Here is a 22,188-nt window from a genome sequence, read left to right as displayed (position 1 = left end):
TGGTTGGTGGCGGTGGGGGGGTAGGGATAGGGTGGCTGGGTTATGGACATTGGGGAGGGTATGTGCTATGGTGAGTGCTGTGAAATGTGTAAGCCTGATGATTTACAGACCTATACCCCTAGGGCAAATACATTATATGTTAATAAAAATAATTTTTTAAATGATTCAAAAAAAAGATGGTGAGGCACCTGAATAACTTTTAAGGTCGACATTTCTAATACTCAAACTGTTGTATATCGTACTCTCATTTCCAATAAAGTCAGCTATCCACACAAAGGCCTTCTGTGAATGGGGTTTTTTGTTCTTGGTGTTTGAAAATAAAAGAAAAAGGCTGAGTTTTATATTTGGATAAGCTACAGAACAATTATTGCACAGAAGAAGCAGCAAAATAGAACCAATTCAGCAGATATAGGAATTTATAATCAAAAAAACCCACTAGAACATACCTAACACCCCTCTAAGAAATTGTAGGCTTGTTGATAAGGGTTTTAGATTTTTACATGCAGATCTGATGCCTTCTTATATGGATATTAAGGATAATCCTAGCATCAGGGCTGCACAACCTCACTTTATAATCATTCTAGAATTTTCTAGCTTTACCTCTAATTATAATTTTCCTTTAAATATGGAATATTAATGGAGCAAAAATCAAGACAGGCATAATTGTAAAATATGAAAGCTAAATGACTGCTATGTGGCAACATAAAATAATTATTTTTCCATACAGAAAACAGCCAAGTAAAGGAGTTTAAAAGACATAGGTTACTTCTCAACTATGTATTCATTAGCACTGAAGCATGAAATTAATAGCATAAAGACAGGAGTGAAACTATCTTTCTTGTAAGGCAGAGGAAGGAGCAAAACAATGCAAAAAAGTATAAAGTAAAATCTAGCTTCCCATTAGAATAAAGTTCTAAGAGTTCACCCAGAGATACACATCCAAAAAAAAAAAAAAAAGGATCTATTAAGGGTTGATTTGACAGAGCATGCCCATCAAAATAATTTAGATAGAGATTTGGTCAAATTAAAAACAAAAGTAGGCCATAAACCATACATGTGTATGTTTAAAATAGATCTCATAGTATACTCTTTCTGCCTCATTTCAAATATTCCATTACAAATGTGTAGTGCTTTAAGTAAACCTGATATGTGAGAATAAAATCTATTAAGACTAATACAAGATTATATGATTTTTCCTTTTTCTAAAGTTGAGGTACAGTTGACACACAATGTTATAGTAGTTTCTGTTATATAACACTATGACTGGACAATTTTATACATTATGCTATGCTCACCACAGTAAGTATAGTTACCATCTGTCACCATATAACATTATTACAATATTATTGACTATATTCCCTATGTTGTACTTTTTATCCCTATGATTTATTTATTTTGTAACTGGATGTTACCTCTTAAATACCTTTTACCTATTGTGTTCATCACCCCCAGCTCAGGTTCCTCTGTTTTTTGGTTTTTTGGGTTTTTTTGGTTTTTTTTTTTTGGTTTATCTGTTTGTTTTGATTTTACCCTCTGTTTACAGCTACTTGCTGGTCACAAAGAAATGCACTTCAAAACACTCACCTCATCATAGTGACTCTTTGCAAAGAGTAGTGCACACAGTTCTCCATACAGTGCAGCTTTGTTTGCTTGCTGGCCATGTTTTGAGAGTTTATCCATATATGTCTGAGCTAACTTAAATGTTTCTTCACCCAAGTGATATTTGCAGTTTCCATTTCGCACATGAAGCAACCTGCAAAGGCAGAAATAACATTCCTCTATTTTTGATATTTCCAGCGTGGTCCTCTTACAGGTCACCACTTAGTACCCAAATGAGTTAAGGAAACTAGATGCAAAAAGTGAGGCAGCACTGGAAAGTAACAATCTGGGCCAAACCAAGATTGACTAAAACACATAAGAGTATATGCTCTTTCCAAAAAACTACCCATGATTAATTCTCACCCAACTCTGCTTCTTTTTCTTCTTTAAATATTTCGTGTACTTTGTGCACTCAGTATGTGCTATATCTAATACTTAACTCTCTCTGTTCCAAATCCAAAAGTAATACACTCTCATTATAAAAAATTTAGAAAACAATGAAAAAAACAAAATCAACATGAAATACTATTACCTACCATTACTTTCTGTTCTTTTTTCTAGTATATTTGTGGAACACATGATCAGTAACCTCATCTCATGTTGCTTCATAAATGCTCATTTTTGTTATCTTTCCAGTAAGGTAAGTTCACTGAAAACAGTTGTATTGTCAGCTATTTCTTTTAAAAACCTTTATCTTCTATGTGGAAAAATACAGAGTTCTTCACACAGAGTAACTGTAAAACCATGTTAGACTATCTAATGATATGATATTTAAGAAGAGTAGGTCAGACTGTGATACCAACAGACTATACATCTGTACAGACTATGGAAAACAGAACAGTGAAGACCAGACATGTATTTGTGTATATATTATAAAGCTGGCTACAACATTATGTGCACGTATCACTGCCAATACAATTTTCTGAAAATGCTCAGTCCTGAGCGGGAAGAGGGTGCCCAATGAACTAAGCCACCCAGGTGACCCAATGATCAGGAACTTCTTTAAAAAAAAAAAAAAAAAGATTTGAGAGAGAGTGTGTGAGCTCCTGCAGGAACTTCTTAAAGGTACTTCTCAGGGTAGACAGGGAAGAATTCTCTTAAGTTAATATTTGAGTTGATACCTAAATGATGAAGCAATCATGTAAAGGTCTGGAAGGAAGCATGCTTCAAACAGAAGGAATAACTGGGGTGCCTAGGTGGCTCAGTCAGTTGAGTATCAGACTCTTGATTTCAGCTCAGGTCATGACCTCAAGGTCCAGAGATCAAGCCCCATGTCTGCCTCCAAGCTCAGAGGGGAGTCCATCTGCCCTCCCCCCCACTCTCTAAAATAAGTAAATAAATCTTTTAAAAAAATTCCTTCAAACATAAGGAATAACCAGTGCAAAGCCCTGAGAAAGGGAAAAAAAAATCTGGCATAATCAAAGAACAGACAAAAGTCCAACCTGTATAAGATATTATGAATAAAGGATTATAAAAAAGAGGCAAAAAAGCAGAAATCAGAAAGATTTTATAGGGCCTTGCCAGCCAGGGTAAGAAATTTTGGTTGTAATGGTGAGATATGATTTGATTTATCCTCTAGAACAATGCTAATAGAATTTCCTGAAATGCTGTGGATCTGCTCTGCTCAATCTAGTAGCCACTAGCCACAGGTGGCTACTGAATATCTCAAATGTGCCTAGTGTGACTAGGGACTGATTTTTAATGTTTAACTTGTCATACATGGTGGATGGTTATCATACTGGACAGTGCAACTCTTGAAGGATTGCTCTGGCTATGCTGTGGAAAATGGATTACAGGGGCACCTGGGTGGCTCAGCTGGTTAAGCAGTTGCCTTCAGCTCAGGTCATGATCCCAGGGTCCTGGGATGAATTCCCACATCAGGTTTCCTGATCTGCAGGGAGAGTGCTTCTCCCTCTGCCCCTTCCCCTGCTCTTACTACTTACTGCTCATGCTCATTCTCATGCTCCCCCTCTCTTAAATAAATAAATATCTTTTTTTTTTAAAAGGGAGGGGAAAAAAAAAGAAAGAAAAAGAAAATGGATTACAATAAAGCCAAGAGTGGAAGTAAGGCAATCAGGACAGAGGTATTGCAACAATCCAGAAGAAAGACAGACCTTGAGAAAAAAGGATAGGTACTAGAGATAGAGTTGACAGTTATCCAAACAGTTCAATAGGAAAAGGTTAAACTCAAGCATAGGTTATAAATTCACAGAATGAAAAGAACGGTATTAACCTCACAGAACGGTATTAGCCTCTTATTTCTACAAGACTAAGAACTGCATTTCCAACAACATTCACTGTAGATATTCCTCCTAAAAATAAATTTCTAGAAATTATTTAATAATTGGCATATGATGGGGCAGCAAACTAAATATGCTAAGCCAGAAAAGCACAGCTTGTTATCTTCTCCAGTCCCTGCTGGTTGTCTCTTGAAACAAAAGGGCAAATTAAACATATGGAGTCTCTCTTCAGGGTCTGTACATCCATCTGGGCTGACACAAAGCAGGATAAAGGATCCAAGAAACTTTTGGTCAACTGAAGATCTAATTTTGCCCAATACTCAGCCTAACAAAAAGGCAGGTTCTCAAGGTTCTCCAACTGTGGTTCTCCAAAGTAAGCATAGTATTTTATTATTTTTAAAAACGATTTTATTTTTAAGAGCAGTTTTAGGGATGCCTGGGAGGCTCAGTCAGTTAAGTGTCTAACTTTGGCTCAGGTCATGATCTCAGTCAGGGTCCTGGGATCAACGCCTGCATGGGACTCACCATTCAACAGAGAGTCTGCTTGTCCCTCTACTGCCATAACCCTGCTTGAGCTTTCTCTCTCAAATAAATAAATAAATAGATAAATAAATAAAACATTTTTTTAAAAAGGGAAATTTTAGGTTCACAGTAAAACTGAGCAGAAGGTACAGAGATTTCTCATATACCCTCCTTCCTGCAGTATTAGCTTTATAAAAAAATACAATCACATCTACCTGATCAAGAGCTATTGTCAAAAACAATTACATTTAATTGGTTAAATAATTCACTGTTTGAGTGGCAAATATACAAGTTTTTGTTTTTTAAGATTTTATTTTTAAGTAATCTTTACACCCAATGTGGGGCTCAAACTTAAAACCCTGAGATCAAGAGTTGCATGCTCTACTGACTGAGGCAGCCCAGCACCCCTATAAGTTTAGAAGTCATTAATTTATGAATATATTCACTCTGAGACTAAGCAATATGACTAGGCCAAACCTCATAAGACACAATAAAAATAAATACATTAAAAGTAAATGTGAAAAAAAAATAATCTCTCTCCTCCTTACAAGAGTATGTCTCCAAGAACTATTTAACAATTTTGGAAATAAATGACAGACTAAAATTCTTTTCTATTGTAGTAAAATACGCAACAAAAAATCTGCCATACTATTTTAAGCATACACTTCAGTGTCATTACAGTCACCATATTGTGTGACCATCACCACCATCTATTTCCAAAACTTTTCATCACTCCAAAAAGAAACTCTATAACAAGCAATCAATTCCCATATACCCTTTACCCCACCTGCACCATTTACACTCCCATTAGCAAGGATCCCAATTTCTTCACATTCTTAATTAACACTTAACTTTTATTTTTAATTATAGCCATGCTGGGTATGTGTAAAGTGGTATCTCATGTTTGATTTTCATTTCCCTAATGAAAAATTATGCTGAACATCTTTTGGCTATTTTATCTTCTTTTTTGGACAAATGTGTTCTTTTTTTTTTTTTTTTTTTAAAGATTTTATTTATTTATTTGTAAGAGAGAGAGAGAGTGAGAGCAAGCACAGGCAGACAGAGTGGAAGGCAGAGTCAGAGGGAGAAGCAGGCTCCCTGCGGAGCAAGGAGCCCGATGTGGGACTCGATCCCAGGACGCTGGGATCATGACCTGAGCCGAAGGCAGCTGCTTAACCAACTGAGCCACCCAGGCGTCCCTGGACAAATGTGTTCTTGAGGCCTTTACCCATTTTTTAATCAGGTTGTTGTTGTTGAGCGGTAGTTCTTGATATATTCTGGATACTACACCCTTATCTGATATATGATCTGCAAATATTTTCTCCAATTCTCCAATTCTACTTTCTTGATAACATCCTTTGATATGCATAGTTTTTTATTTTGATGAAATCCAACTCATCTGTGAACAGAAATGGTTTCACTTCTTTCTTTCCAATATGGATGCCATTTTTTCTTTTTCTTGTCTAATTCCTTTAGTTAGAACTTTCAGGGCAATGTTTAATAGTAATAGTGAAAGCAGGCATCCTAGATCTTGTTCGTGATCTTAGGGACAAAGCTTTTCAGTGTTTCACCATTGAGTACGATGTCAGCTGTGGGTTCTTCATAAATACTATCATGTTGAGGAACTCTTCTGCTCCCGGTTTTTTGAATGTTCAATTATGAAAAGGTGTCAGATTTTGTCAAACGTCTTTTTTGTCTATTGAGAAGATTCTGTTTCTTTCCTTCTTTTTAAAATTTTTATTAAAGAGAGCTAGTGAGCGTGTGCACACAAGCTGGGAGAGAGGCAGGCAGAGGCAGAAAAAGGCTCCCCACTGAGCAAGGAGCCCAATGAGGGACTAAAAGACCTGAGCCAAAGGCAGATGCTTAACCAACTGAGCCACCCAGGCATCCCTCCCTCCCTTCTTTTTTTTTTTTTTTTTTTTAAAGATTCTAATTAATGATCTGACAGAGAGATACAGCGAGAGACACAGTAAGAGAGGAAACATAAGCAGGGGAAGTGGGAGAGGCAGAACAGGCTTCCTGTGGAGCAGGGAGTCTAATGCGGGACTCCATTCCAGGACCCTGGGATCATGACCTGAGCCGAAGGCAGTTGCTTAACCAACTGAGCCACCCAGTGCCCCCACTGACTTTCTTATGTCAATCATCGTTGCATTCCTGGAATAAATCCCAATTATTCATAGTATACAATCCTTTTATATGCCATTAGTTTGATGTGCTAGTATTCTATTGAGAATTTTAATTAAAAAAATTTTTTTAATTTAACATATAATGTATTATTAGCCCCAGGGGTACAGGTCTGTGAATCACCAGGTTTACACACTTCACTGCACTCACCATAGCACATACCTTCCCCAATGTCCATAACCCCACCTCCCTCTCCCTACCCCTTCACCCCCGCAATCTGATGAGAATTTTTACATCTGTATTCACAGAGGATATTATCCTGTAATTTTCTTCTCTTGTGATGTCTTTTTTCTGACTTTGGTATCAGGGTAATGCTGGCCTCACAGCATGAGTTAGGAAGTATTCCTTCCTCCTTAATTTTTTGGAAAACGCTGAGAAGGTCTGGTGTTATTTCTTTAAATATTTCGGTAGCACTCATTTGATGAGAAATTCTGGTCCTGGAGTTTTCTTTTTGGAAGGTTTTTTGGTTTTATTTAGGTTCCATGCACATTGTGGAGCCCAATGTGGGGCTCGAATTGGAAATCAAGACCTTGAGCTAAAACAAGAGTTGGATGCTTAATCAACTCAGCCACCCAGGTGACCCACGTTGGAAGGTTTTTGATTACTGATTCAATCTCTACTTGCTATAGTTTTGTTGAGATTTTTTTGGGCCAATTTAGGTAATTTTATGCATTTCTAGGGATTTGTTCATTTCAGCTACAATATCTATTCTGTTTGCATACAGCTGTTCATAGGATTCTCTTATGTTTCCATTTCTGGAAGGCTGGTAGTGAAACCTTGATTTGTATTTCTGATTTTAGCCATTTGCATCTTTTTTGGGGGGTGGGTCAGTCTAGTGTGGTTTTAATTTTATGTGTGGGAGCAAAGCACTGTGAGATGCTACAGACACTGCTAGCTCCGTAACTAACAGCCATTTTTCCACCTCATGCTTTGTTGGCAGGAGCCTGACTTTGTTTAGGCATTCATCTCTTTTCTCTGCTTCGCTCTCTGCCTGCTTGTGATCTCTGTTTGTCAAATAAATAAATAAATAAATAAATAAGTAATATTCAAATTCTGGGTATTTTTAGGGTATGCCGCTTATATAGGTGGCTGCTATCTTATTTGCTACACATGGCATTTATAATCTTTTTAGTGGCAATATTTTTATTAGCAATATCCCTTTTGTATCAACTAATGGTTTTTATCCTGAATTTTGCTTTATTGTTAATACAGTTAATGCTTTTTTTTTTTTTAAAGATCTTATTTATTTATTTGACTGAGAGAAATCACAAGTAGGCAGAGAGGCAGGCAGAGAGAGAGGAGGAAGCAGGCTCCCTGCTGAGCAGGGAGCCCAATGTGGGGCTCGATCCCAGGACCCTGGGACCATGACCCAAGCTGAAGGCAGAGGCTTTAACCCACTGAGCCACCCAGGCACCCCTGTTTATACTATTTTAATAATATATAGCTGGATTTCACTTTTTAACACTCTTTGTAGATACCACATTTACACAAAGGAATTGAGCTCATTTACATATACTGTGATGATAGTCAAATTTGGTTTTAAGCTTATCATATTACTGTTCATTTTTCTTTTTTTTTTCATTTATTATATTTAAATATTTCCTCTCTTCTGTTTTTATCTTGTTTGGACAGTTTTCCTATCATTCTTACCCCCACTACCACTACCCTAATTTAAAATGTCTATCACTCTTTTCCATTATATAAATTATAATATCCAACCCTAGCACTGATAAGGTATGACCATGATAGCCATTCCTACTCTACTGAGCTTTTATTTGTTTAGAGAAATTCCATAAGTATTTTCCTCAGCTCAAGTACATTAAGTATACTGTACCTGATATATTTGAAAAATTTATTTTACCCTAAAAATTGGTGAGGTATAGCATTTTCTCTCAATAATGGAGATATTTCTATCTTATAGCTTCCAATTTCTATGTATTCTTTGATTTTAGGAACTCCCAATTGTGTAGGGGCTCAGGTTCTTTTAAAATCTAGATTCAAGTCTTTCTCCCAACAGTTCAGGAAGTACCTTTCCACACTTAAAATTGAAAAATACACCAATACAATAATTGTGGTTATTTCTGGACAACAGGATTATAGATAGTATTTATTCTCTTCATAATTTTCTGTTACGTGCATAGAAAAAATAAAGACAGTAAGAAGAAAGCATTACCTCTTAACTACCTTGCCTTTCCTTTAAGTAATCTGTTAAAAAATATATTTTTAAAGAAAACAGTTATTTATAAGTAAAATACTAATCTTCTTATACATAATTCTAAAAATGCATCAAGAGTAAAAAATAAGGGGCGCCTGAGTGGCTCAGTAGGTTAAAGCCTCTGCCTTCAGCTTGGGTCATGATCCCAGGGTCCTGGGGTCTAGCCCCACATCAGGCTCTCTACTCAGCAGGGAGCCCACTCCCCCCACCCCTCTCTGCCTGCCTCTCTGCGTCCTGTGATCTCTGTCAAATAAAAAAATAAAATCTTAAAAAAAAAAGTAAAAAATAATACTCAAGAAAAACACGTATTTATTTTACCAGCAACCAGTGCCTAGCACAGTTCTGAGTACACTGAGGCATTCAATAAATATTTGGTGAGTGGAGAGAACACACAAGCTCTATGACAAATTAAAAAATATTAAGCTAAGGTGATTATAGCAAGTTAACTATATTTTGGAGATGAGAGACAGGAGGCCAGACTAATGAAACATACAAATTATCACCTCAGAGATAACTGTTGGAGCACGCTTAAAGAGCTAAAACTATAAAAGCCACTAAAGACTATTAGAGTAGGATCTGTTCCAACTTACCTCACACAACATTCTACTGCACGAAACCAATGAAGCATCTCATCATGTAGAGTACACAACTGAAGACAGGATAGAAAAACTTTCTCAGCATCACTGTACCAGCCTGCATCTGAAAGAAAGCCACCTAAAGGACAAGAAAACTAGTAATTTTAAATAATTTAATAATAAATTACTTAAAAGCTAAAGTGACATGCTTAAAATGAATATCATCTAAAATGAAAACCAACCTAGTATTCAAGTTCTGTGCCTGGCCCAAAACAAAGATATTGTAAAACAAAACAAAACAAAACAGAACAAAAACTTATAAAGTAGGGGAATCAGAACGATGTTGAGGCCTTGAATAAAGAGTCAAGAGTTTTAACTCTCTAAAAATACTCCATAGCCTATGAATTGACATTTTCTGGTTAATTAGCCATATACTCTAATGATCCCAACATTTTCAATTTGCAGGGCAAACATAACTTTTTAATCTCTCCATACTCAATTTCAAAGAACATCTCAATAAAGCTATCATTAAAAAAAAAAACCATCTCCATCACTGCATACTTTTGGTATGAAGTTTTTTTCACTGTTTTGGTAATTTTAGGATCCAGACCAATAATGTAATTATGAGTTTTTTAGAATTTCATTCTATCTCCAAGATGTTTCTTCAACCTGGCTCAGTACAATGGCCAGATACTGGTATAAATGTTTGTGGAGATGACAGAGGACCTCAATGAACACAGACCTTCCTGCCCTTTACTAAAGTTACTACTAGGTTGGTTTTCATTTTTAGTTTTTCTAAACTCATTTAGTTTTTCTCACAACCTCCATATGTAGACTTTTGAAAAGTCCTCGTTGAATCCTTTATTATTATTAAGTTTAATATGAGTCATATTATAGGACAAAATACTCCTCTATTTTACTATTACTTACCTAAAACAAAGCCAACTTGAATGGCTTTTTCTTTTACTGCAGCATCTGATTCTGCTATGTAAGAGCACCGCCTACTGAATGAGTAGGCCAAGACCGAAGCAACTTTCACACCATGATCCATCAAAGCCTGGAAACAATGATGAAGCAAATGTCTGCAAGGTAAGAAAAGGTTATTTTATAAAGGTATCATATCTTATAGTTTTAGAAAGTGCTAGCTTTCTTTTTAAAAAATAACAGTACCATTATTTTAAAAGATGGAACAAGATAAAAAAACCTTTTCTGCCTTACGAATTATGAGGCTACAATAATCCACAATTTAGCCTAGTATCTTTATTCAGAGAATCACTGAGTGATCCTTTATGTGTAAATTAATGGCAGTAAGAAGTAAAACTAACTTTTAAAATCCAAATAATCCTATAATTCAACAATAACCCAATTTAAAAATGGGCAATGGATCTGAAACAGAGAATTCTCCAAAGAAAATAAACAAATGACCAATAAGCACATGAAAAGATGATCAATACTATTAATCATCAGGGACATGCAAACCAAAATCACAATGAGATACCACTTCACACCCTGTAGGGGATTACTATTCTCAAAAAGTGATGGCAAAAATACGTAAACACTGGAACTCTCATACACTGATGGTAGAAATGTTAAAATCCAATAGCACCTATGGAAAATAGTTTTGAGGTTACTAAAAAAGCTAAACATAGGGTGATCATATTTATATACCCTAGTTATATATACAAGAGAACTGAAAACATATGTCCACACAAAATCTTGTCCATAAATGTTCATAGCAGCATTATCAGAATAGCCAAATAGGCAAAATGTTTATCAACAGATGACTAAACAAAACACAGTATGTTCATACAATAGAAAACTATTCAGCCATAAAAGGAAAGAAGTACTGATACAAGCAACAACATGAATAAACCTTCAAAACATTATAAGTAAAAGAAGCCAGTTACGAAAGACCATATATTTTGATTCCCTTTATATGAAGTGTCCAGAATAGGTAAATTCAGAGACAGAAAGTTGATTAATGGTAGGCTAGGGTAAGAGGACATAAGAAGTGACTGTTAATGGATACAGGATTTCTTTTTGCAGTGATGAAAATGTTCTAGAATTAGAAAGTGGTGATGGTTGCAAAACCTTGTGAATACACTAAAAGACACTGAACTGTACAATTTAAAATGGTGAATGTGGTGGTATGTGAATTATATCTCAATTAAAAAATTGTAAATAACAACTGTAAATAATAGAATCACTGCTTTGGATAATGGGGAAAAAAAGTCAAACTACATGCTTTTAGTTTTACAAATATATTAAACACTTACCAAGGGATTTGGACTTGGTGAAAGAAAACCTGAGAGATGAAAGAGAGGTATTCCACTAAATCTTTACAATGGCCATGTTTAGAATTGTATAGAGAAATTCAAATCCCGGAAAGCTAATCTTTTCTTAAAGAATTTTTTCTTTTAAGATTTTTATTTATTTATTTATTTATTTCACAGACAGAGATCACAAGTAGGCAGAGAGGCAGGCAGACAGAGCTGGGGAAGCAGGCTTCCCCCTGAGCAGAGAGCCCGATGCGGGACTCGATCCCAGGACCCTGAGATCATGACTGAGCCGAAGGCAGAGGCTTAACTCACTGAGCCACCCAGGCGCCCCTTAAAGAATGTTTTTTTTTTTTTTTAAAGATTTTATTTATTTATTTGACACACAGAGAGAGATCACAAGTAGTCAGAGAGGCAGGCAGAGAGAGAGAGAGAGAGAAAGAGAAGCAGGCTCCCTGCTGAGCAGAGAGCCCGATGTGGGGCTCAATCCCAGAACCCTGGCATCATGACCTGAGCCAAAGGCAGAGGCTTTAACCCACTGAGCTACCCAGGTGCCCCACTTGTTTATCATTTTATCATTCTTCTCTAAAATACAAAATCCACCAAAAAGAGACACAGATTTTATTCACTTCTGTAATCCCCGATCTTCAACAGTACCTAACAAGGACTAGGCATTCAACAAGTATATACTTAGTTAATTTGTTGAACAAATGGAACTTGATAATGTTCTTATTAAAGACAGCAGTATTTTGTAAAAACTACATTCTTATTTTCCTAGAGTTAGGAAAAAGAAATGGCTTTTAAAGCAAATTCTGGGGACGCCTGGGTGGCTCAGTTGGTTAAGCCGCTGCCTTCAGCTCAGGTCATGATCCCAGCGTCCTGGAATTGAGTCCCACATCCGGCTCCTTGCTCAGCAGAGAGCCTGCTTCTCTCTCTGTCTCTGCCTGCCACTCTGTCTGCCTGTGCTCACTCTCGCACTCTCTCTTTCTCTGACAAGCAAATAAATAAAATCTTAAAAATAAATAAATAGATAAATAAATAAATAAAGCAAATTCTGGGAAGAATGCTAAAGAGAACAGCAAGTATAATCAAAGGCTGTGTCACTATACATGTATGTGGTTCTTACTACATGGTAACAGCTACCATGGGAAAGATGAATTCAATCTCATTTTCTTGAACACAAAAAGCAAGGTGGTACTGATGGTTTCATAATGGGAATTGCACTTAATGCCAGTGAAGTACACCTAAGAAGTTACAATGGTAAAATTCAGGCATGTATAGTTTACTATAATTTTTTTAAAAAGTGATTTTACCTTTTATCCAAAGCTCTCAATACTTTAGCAAAAACTTCCAATTCACAAAATTCACTGCCCAGTTGACATAAGCGTCCCTGTTGGTAAAGCTGAAATGAAAATGAAAAAGGTAATTTTAAAATGTTAATTTAATTTTATACTTTAGTTATACTTATAGATATAATTTAATTGACTTAATATTTGATTATTTCATGGATATCACCCCAAGTCGGTATGCTCACACAGCAGTATCAGGAAACATACGTCTGCTGTCTTAGAGAAATATAGCAGTAAATTAACAACTTTTTTTAAGAGGGGAGAAGGGGCAGAGGGAGACAGACAATCCAGGGCAAGCTCCATACCCAGGGGCTCAATCTCACAACCCTGAGACCATGACCTGAATCAAAACTAAGAGTCAAAAATGCTTAACTGATGGAGTCACTCAGGAGTCCCTAAATTAACAAGTTTCTACAATTCATAAAAAACACTTTAATAGTTGTATATAAAGTTAGTATTTATAAAATAGTATCTGGTACATGTTGAATACTACAAAGTGTTATATAATTATTTATTATATAAACTTAAAAAGTTATGGGGCGCCTGGGTGGCTCAGTCAGTTAAGCATCTGCCTTTGGCTCGGGTCATGATCTTGGGGTCCTAAGATCTAGACCCATGTCAGGTTCCCCATTCAGTGGGAAGTCTGCTTCACGCATTCTCTCAAATAAAACCTTTAAATAAACATAAAAAATTATATACAAGAAACTTTTAAAATTAACTTTTCTTTAAACAAAACTAGATAGTTAATGTAAAATTATCAAAATTATAGCACAGATAATGTCCAAAAGCCAGAATGCTCAATATGCCCCACTAAAGGGCTCCTCAGCCTACCACAAAAATCTCAGCTCAGTTCTGGCCATGGTACTTTACAAGCACACCAAAAGACATCTAAAGTAATCTAGGGGGGCACTTGGGTGGCTCAGTCGGTTAAGTGTCTGCCTTCAGCTCAGGTCCTGCTCTCATGTGTCCTGGGACCAAACCCCAGGTTGGGCTCCCTGCTCAGTGGGGAATCTGTTCCTTCCTCTCCTGTTGCCCCCTCCCTCTGTGCTCTCTCCCGCACTCTTTCTGACTCTCTCAAATAAATAAAGTCTTTAAAAAATAGTAATAAATAAAGTATTCCAGGATGAAAAAAGAACTAAAACCACAAAGTAATCCAAGATGGTAGGATTTCTAATCATGTCACAATCATTTATTCATTTTGCCTTTTTAGAACTTTTGTTTCAAACATTTATTTGTTTGAGAGAGAGATAGAGAGTGCAAGTGAGTCTGTGGGAGAGGGGGCAGAGGGAGAGGAAGAGGATCTCAAGCCAACTCCACACTGAAGGAGGAACGTGATCTCACGACCTGGAGATCATGACCCGATCTGAAAGGAAGAGTTAAGCACTAAACTGACTGAGCCACCCAGGCACCCTTAGAACATCTTTTAAAAATGACATTTTAGGGATTCTGGTTGGTTAGGTAGAACATGCAGCTCAATCTTGGGGTTGTGAGTTCAGACCCCACATTGGGTGTAGGGATTACTTAAAATAAAAATCTTTAAAAAAAAAAAAGGGGGAAAAAGAAAATTTTAACAAATGTGTTAAATGTTTATCATGAATAATACATGCACACAGTTAAAAAGAGACAAATAAATACCTCTGCCCCACTCCAGCTTCACCAGCTTTTGAATTTATATGTATTTTATAAATACAGTGCCTTAGAAGGCTTGAATTTTGTTTCATTAATTCACTTTATAGGCACTTAACTCTTAGCTCAGTTGATAGAACATGGGTTTCAGAAAGAGGACAAGATCTAGAATTCATTTGTCAAATGGGCCATTAACTTTGTGCTAAGAAAATATACCACAAGCTCAGTCAGCTAGTTCTTGGGCCAATCACTAGTCTCAATGGAAGCCAGGTCAAATTAGGTAGATACTTTAATGCAAATCAATACGGACAACTCTGAAAAATCCCTAACTCCTGAAGGGGAGAACAGATAAGGGACCACCAAATGCTCAGGAAGAAAAGGCAGAAATGTTTCCACATAAAATGGTCAGATAGTCGTACTAACAGTAAAACTTTAAAATGGATGCATTCCTAGAGATGTATAAACTACCAAAACTGGGAGCGCCTGGGTGGCTCAGTGGGTTAAAGCCTCTGCCTTTGGCTCAGGTCATGATCTCAGGCTCCTGGTATCAAGCCCCGCATGGGGCTCTCTGCTCAGCAGGGAGCCTGCTGCCGGGCCCCCCTCTGCCTGCCTCTCTGCCTACTTCTGATCTCCCTCTCTGTGTCAAATAAATAAATAATCTTAAAACAAAACAAACCCAAAAAACAACTACCAAAACTGAACCAGGAAGAAACAGAAAACCTGAACAGACCCATAACCAGTAAGGAGATTGAAGCAGTCATCAAAAATTTCCCAACAAACAAGAGCCCAGGGCCAAAGGGCTTCCCAGGGGAATTCTACCAAATATTTAAAGAAAAATTACTATCTATTCTCCTGAAACTGTTCCCAAAAAAATAGAAATGGAAGGAAAACTGCCAAACTCATTTTATGAGGCCAGCATTACCTTGATCCCCAAACCAGACAAAGACCCCATCAAAAAATTATAGACCAACATCCTTGATGAATGCAGATGTGAAAATTTTCACCAAAATACTAGTCAATAGGATCCAACAGTACATTAAAAGGTTATTCACCACAACCAAGTGGGATTTGTTCCAGGGCTATAAGGTTGGTTCAACACCCGCAAATCAATCAATGTGATACAATACATTAATAAAAGAAAGAACAAGAACCACATGATACTCTCAATAGATGCTGAAAAGGCATTTGACAAAGTACAGCATCCTTTCTTGATCAAAACTCTTCAAAGTGTAGGGACAGAGGGTATATTCCTCAATATCATCCAAGCCATCTATGAAAAACCCACAGCAAATATCATTCTCAATGGAGAAAAACACAGCTTTTCGGCTAAGGTCAGGAACACGGCAGGGATGTCCATTATCACCACTGCTATTTAACATAGTACTAGAAGTCCTTGCCTCAGCAATCAGACAACAAAAAGAAATTAAAGGCGTCCAAATCGGCAAAGAAGAAGTTAAACTGTCACTCTTTACAGATGATATGATACTTTCTATGGAAAAGCCAAAAGACTCCACTCCAAATTTGCTAGAATTTGTATAAGAATTCAGTAAAGTGTCAGGATATAAAATAAACGCACAGAAATCAGTTGCATTTCTATACACCAACAACAAAATAGAAGAAAGAGAAATTAAGGAGTCAATCCCATTTACAATTGTACCCAATACCAAAAGATACCTAGGAATAAACCTAACCAAAGAGGAAAAGGCTTTGTACTCAGAAAACTATAAAGTATTCATGAAAGAAATTGAGAATGACACATAAAGAAATGGAAAAATGTTCCATGCTCATGGATTGGAAGAACAGATATTGTGAAAGTATCTATGCTACCTAAAGCAATCTACATGTTTAATGCAATCCCCATCAAGGTACCATCAATTTTTTTCAAAGAAATGGAACAAATAATCTTAAAATTTATATGGAACCAGAAAAGACCTGGAACCAAAAAAGAACCAAAAAATTTATATGGAACCAGAAAAGACAGAGGAATGTTGAAAAAGAAAGCCAAAGTTGGTGGCATCACAATTTCAGACTTCAAGCTTTATTACAAAGCTGTCATCATGAAGACAGTATGGTACTAGCACAAAAACAGACACACAGATCAATGGAACAGAACAGAGAGCCCAGAAATGGACCCTCAACTCTATGGTCAACGGATCTTCAACAAAGCAGGAAAGAATGTCCAATGGAAAAAAGACAGTCTCTTCAACAAACGGTGTTTGGAAAATTGAACAGCCACATGGAGAAAAATGAAACTGGACCATTACCTTACACCACACACAAAAATAGACTCCAAATGGATGAAAGACCTCAATGTGAGACAGAAATCCATCAAAATCCTTGAGGAGAACACAGGCAGAAACCTCTTTGACCTCAGCCACAGCAACTTCTTCATCGAAACATTGCCAAAGGCAAGGGAAGCAAGGGCAAAAATAAACTAGTAGAACTTCATCAAGATTAAAAGCTTTTACACAGCAAAGGAAACAGTCAACAAAACCAAAAGACAACTGACAGAATGGGAGAAGATTATTTGCAAAGGATATATCAGATAAAGGGCTAGTGTCCAAAATATATGAAGAACTTATCAAACTCAACACCCAAAGAACAAATAATCCAATCAAGAAATGGGCAGAGGACATGAACAGACATTTCTACAAAGAAGACATCCAGATAGCCAACAGACACATGAAAAAGTGCTCCACATCACTTGGCATCAGGGAAATACAAATCAAAACCACAATGAGATACCACCTCACACCAGTCAGAATGGCTAAAATTAACAAATCAGGAAATGACAGATGCTGGCGAGGATGTAGAGAAAGGGGAACCCTCCTACACTGTTGGTGGGAATGCAAGCTGTTGCAGCCACTCTGGAAAACAGCATGGAGGTTCCTCAAAAAGTTGAAAATAGAGCTACCCTACAACCCAGCAATTGCACTACCGGGTATTTACCCTAAAGATACAAATGTAGTGATCCAAAGGAGCACATGCACCCGAATGTTTATAGCAGCAATGTCCACAATAGTCAAACTATGGAAAAAACCTAGATGTCCATCAACAAATAAACGGATAAAGAAGATGTGGTATATATATATACAATGGAATACTATGCAGCCACCAAAAGAAATGAAATCTTGCCATTTGTGATGATGTGGATGGAACTAGAGGGTATTATGCTGAGCGAAATAAGTTAGTCAGAGAAAGACAATTATCATATGATCTCCCTGATATGAGGAATTTGAGAGGCAAAGTGGGGGGTTTGAGGGGTAAGGAAGGAAAAGATGGGATCAGGAGGGAAACAAACCATAAGAGAAAACCATAATCTCACAAAACAAACTGAGTGTTGCAGGGGGGAAAGACAGGGTGGTTGGGTTATGGACACTAGGGAGGGTATATGCTATGGTGACTGCTGTAGAGTGTGTAAGCCTGATGAGTCACACACTTGTACCCCTGAGGCAAATATTACATTATATGTTAATTAAGAAAAATTGAAAAAACAAAAAACAGTAAAACTTTATAAGGAAAGATTTGTTCATTTTGGAGGTTATTATGTTTTCTGCTATAGTAAGAGCTTCTAGGAATGTACACAGTAAAATTCAGTGTTACTAACCACTGTCATACTTTGACTAATCAACCAACAGAGAATAACTCAGGGAAAATAAATCTGAGTATTTATAACATAAGCCCTATTCGGGGGCTTAACAATGTGATAAATTTCTGATATGGGGCAGAAAAACAAATGTACTTAACAAAATAAATATATACACACTCCAAAAATAGTACAGAACAAAAAAATTTCTGCTTACCAAAATAACTCATCATTAGCAAACTTAAGGGTTAGCATTTCTTTTAAGATAGGAGAAATGAAAACAAGTTGTACAACTTTTTGCCTATACTCACTAGGTCAAAAAGAGACAAACTTGTATGTTCTACAACTCAAAATATCCCTTTAATGACTAAAAATGTATATATCCTACTAAATGGGGTTCAAAACTAAAATTTAAGATTATTTATTTATTTGACAGACAGAGATCACAAGTAGGCTGAGAGGCAGGCAGAGAGAGAGAGGGAAACAGGCTCCCCGCTGAGCAAAGAGCCTGATGCAGGGCTTGATCCCAGGACCCTGGGATCATGACCTGAGCCGAAGGCAGAGGCTTAACCCACTGAGCCACTTAGGCGCCCCTTGAAACTAAAATTTAGAGAAGTTATTTCCTTAGTTAAAGTTATAAATATATCATAAACATGCCCTTATTAACATAACAGCCCCCCTTTACTCAACTATTCAATTTTTCTAGCTAAAAATGGGTTCATATTTCAATTCTGGGAAGAGTTTAATGATTTGCTTCAAATTATCCTTATCAGGTTTATGCAAAAAAAAAAAAAGCAAATTTACACATTCTATGAACAAAATTTCTGGACACTAATTCAGATTAAAAATAGTATTTAATGCTTACAAAGATCTAGTATGTGCCAGGCACTGTTCTAAGTACTTTTCGTAAGTACTTCTTCTATCTTTCACAGTTAAGGAAATCGAGGCATGTTAAATAACCTGATCAAAACCTCACAATTAAGAAGTGGTAAAATACAAATCTGGCCCCAGGAAGTCTGTCTTTACATCCATGTTCTTTTTTTTTTTTTTTTAAGATTTTATTTATTTATTTGACAGAGATCACAAGTAGGCAGAGAGGCAGGCAGAGAGAGAGGAGGAAGCAGGTTCCATGCTGAGCAGAGAACCCGATGAGGGTCTTGATCCCAGGACCCTGAGATCATGATCTGAGCCGAAGGCAGCGGCTTAACCCACTGAGCCACCCAGGCGTCCCTACATCCATGTTCTTAATAACTTATACTAGACTGCCTCTTGAAGATAATCTATCAGGAACTAAGAGTACACATAAGAGGGTAATGTTTAAAAATTTATAGAGTAGAAGATTTAAAGAGTAATTCCTTCATAGATTCATATGGCTTATACAGTCGAGTTCTTGGTACTGATTTCGTTAGATTTTTAAAATGAGACTGATTTCAGTTCATTCTTAGTGTTCCATATATTTTTTTAAAGATTTTATTTATTTGCCAGAGACAGCAATAGCAAGTGTGAGTGCACACAAGCAGGGGAGAGTGGCTGGCAGAGGGAAAAACAGGCTCCCCACTGAACAAGAAGTCCCATGCAAGACACGTCATGGGATCATGACCTGAACCCAAGATAGACCCTTAACCAACGAAGCCACCAAGGCACCCCAACGGTGTTTCATATTCTGTATGCAATGAATAAGGAGGCTATTAAAGGACTCTGATCAACTACTTTTAGCTATTGGTTCTTTAAGGAAAATAAGGAAAAACAGCTTATTTTTAGAAGTAGATAAATTACCTCCCAACAGAATCAAAAACAGACAATAAAATACAACTAGAACAGGGGTGCCTGGATGGCTCAGTCAATACAACTCTTGATTTCAGCTCAGGTCATGATCTCAGGGTTGTGAGATCAAGCCCCACAGCCAGCTCGTGCTGGGCATGGAGTCTGCTTAAAATTCTCTCTCTGAAAAAAAAAAAAAAAAAAAATCTCTCTGTCGGGGCAGCTGGGTGGCTCAGGTCATGATCCCACAGTGTTGGGATCTAGCCCTGCATTGGGCTCTCTGCTCAGCCGGGAGCCTGTTTGCTTCCCCCTCTCTCTGTCTCTGCCTGCTTCTCTGCCTACTTGTGATCTATCAAATAAATAAATAAAATCTTAAAAAGAAAAAAAAGATTCTGTCTCTGCCCCTCTCCCCCACTTAAAAAATAAAAAAACAACAACAAAAACCCCACCTACAACAATACTATACAGGTATGAAGACAGACCAATCAATGTACCAAAATGCAAAAATCAACATATGATGAAAGAAAAAATTTTTTAATCACTGAAGTAGCTAATAAAGAGTACATAAAAATGGGGAAGCAAAGTAAGATGCCTCCTGATTAAATATAGCAAAAAAAATGTTTTTTCAACTTAAATCACAGTAGTGATAAAAGTCACCTGGTAACATTGCCTTTCAAAACATAACAAAGGCAAAAATCATAAAGTAAGAGATAAATGATTACACAAAACCTTAAAATGCCCATAAATATAGAATATTATAAACAATTTTAAATATAACAAAACTCAGTAAAATTAATAATACACACATATAAGAGTTAATATCTTTAAGACACAAAGGAATGAACTCCTGGTGATGTTTTAGAAGCAAAGGCTTCCAAAGACAAGAGTAAAAATCTTGTAACATACCAAAGGAAAAAACTATTGCAACGGCAATGCAAAACAGCCCCAAACCCAGAAAACTCTTTGGGAGGTAAAGATGGGGATGAAAGTCTTCCTTAACCCAAGGGATTTTTAATTAGCACGGGTGCTTTCCCAGCCAATTCAAGATCACCACAGGCTAAGAATGAACAGCTTAGTCTAGACATCAAATTAGCATACAAAATAATCTAGGTTAATTCCCAACAACAAAAACTTGGAAAGGTTTAGAAAAAAAAAAGAAAGAAAGAAACTGAGTTCACACTATTGTCTAAAAGTAACTATGAAAAGTCACACACAGACACAATCTATGAAACTTGTGTACCTCACTCATATTTGAACTGTTAACCCCTTTTTAAGAGTCATTAAGGAGCAAAAATCTTCAGAAATGAAAAGGAGTTATCAAGGAAAATTACCATGACACATAAAATGAACAAGTTTCAGCAAAGTCTGAATACTACACCTCCACTTTTGTTTTTAAATTATATATCTACCATCATATATACATATGTTTTTTAGAAATCTGGACTATAGTCAATAAACTGTACACCCATGAGATAGGGTTTCTATTCAAATCTTTCACCTGGATTACTGCAAAGGTTTGATAAGAACTGGCTTCTCCATTTGCACTCTTGTCCATTTCTAGTCCACTGTCCAAACAGTACCAAGAATGATCTTTTTATTTATTTATTTTTAAAGATTTTATTTATTTATTTGACACAGAGAGAGAGATCACAAGTAGGCAGAGAAACAGACAGAGAGAGAGGGAGGAAGCAGGCTCTCCGCGGAGCAGAGAGCCCGATGTGGGGCTCGATCCCAGGTCCTGAGATCATGACCTAAACCGAAGGCAGAGGCTTAACCCACTGAGCCACCCAGACGCCCCAAGAATGATCTTTTTAAAATGTAAATTATTTCATACCATTCCTTGTTTAAAATTTTTCAATGGTGGTGTCAATGTGAATGTAATTCAAAATCTTTAATGTAGTCTTTTTTTTTTTTTTTTAAAGATTTTATTTATTTATTTGACAGAGAGAAATCACAAGTAGATGGAGAGGCAGGCAGAGAGAGAGAGGGAAGCAGGCTCTCCGCTGAGCAGAGAGCCCGATGCGGGACTCGATCCCAGGACTCTGAGATCATGACCTGAGCCGAAGGCAGCGGCTTAACCCACTGAGCCACCCAGGCGCCCTCTTTAATGTAGTCTTAAGAGTCTCTGAAAGTCCTCTGACTCCTGCCTATTTTTTTCTTTTTTTGTTAAAAAATATTTTATTTACTTATTTGACAGACGGAGATCATAAGCAGGCAGAGAGGCAGGCAGAGAGAAAGGAGGAAGCAGGCTCCCC

General features: G+C 36.9%; 1 protein-coding gene across 1 annotated transcript in view; it reads right to left on the bottom strand.

The window, feature by feature from the left end:
• The window catches only part of APPBP2 (amyloid beta precursor protein binding protein 2), a 59,775-nt gene that overhangs the window by 17,785 nt on the left and 19,802 nt on the right, over positions 1-22,188 (bottom strand). The window contains exons 2-5 of the mRNA XM_004747238.3: positions 12,925-13,013; positions 10,266-10,417; positions 9,351-9,474; positions 1,585-1,753 (exon numbers count right to left, since the gene is read on the bottom strand). Coding sequence (XP_004747295.1) covers positions 1,585-1,753; positions 9,351-9,474; positions 10,266-10,417; positions 12,925-13,013 — 534 coding nt within the window. The remainder of the gene's footprint in view (positions 1-1,584; positions 1,754-9,350; positions 9,475-10,265; positions 10,418-12,924; positions 13,014-22,188) is intronic.

The sequence above is a fragment of the Mustela putorius genome, unplaced genomic scaffold (assembly GCF_011764305.1).
Source record: "Mustela putorius furo isolate JIRA1106 unplaced genomic scaffold, ASM1176430v1.1 tig00003962_pilon_pilon_pilon, whole genome shotgun sequence".
NCBI classification, from domain to species: Eukaryota; Metazoa; Chordata; class Mammalia; order Carnivora; family Mustelidae; genus Mustela; species Mustela putorius.
The sequence above is the reverse complement of the archived record's forward strand: the minus strand, read 5'-3'. Positions and strand labels throughout refer to the sequence as shown.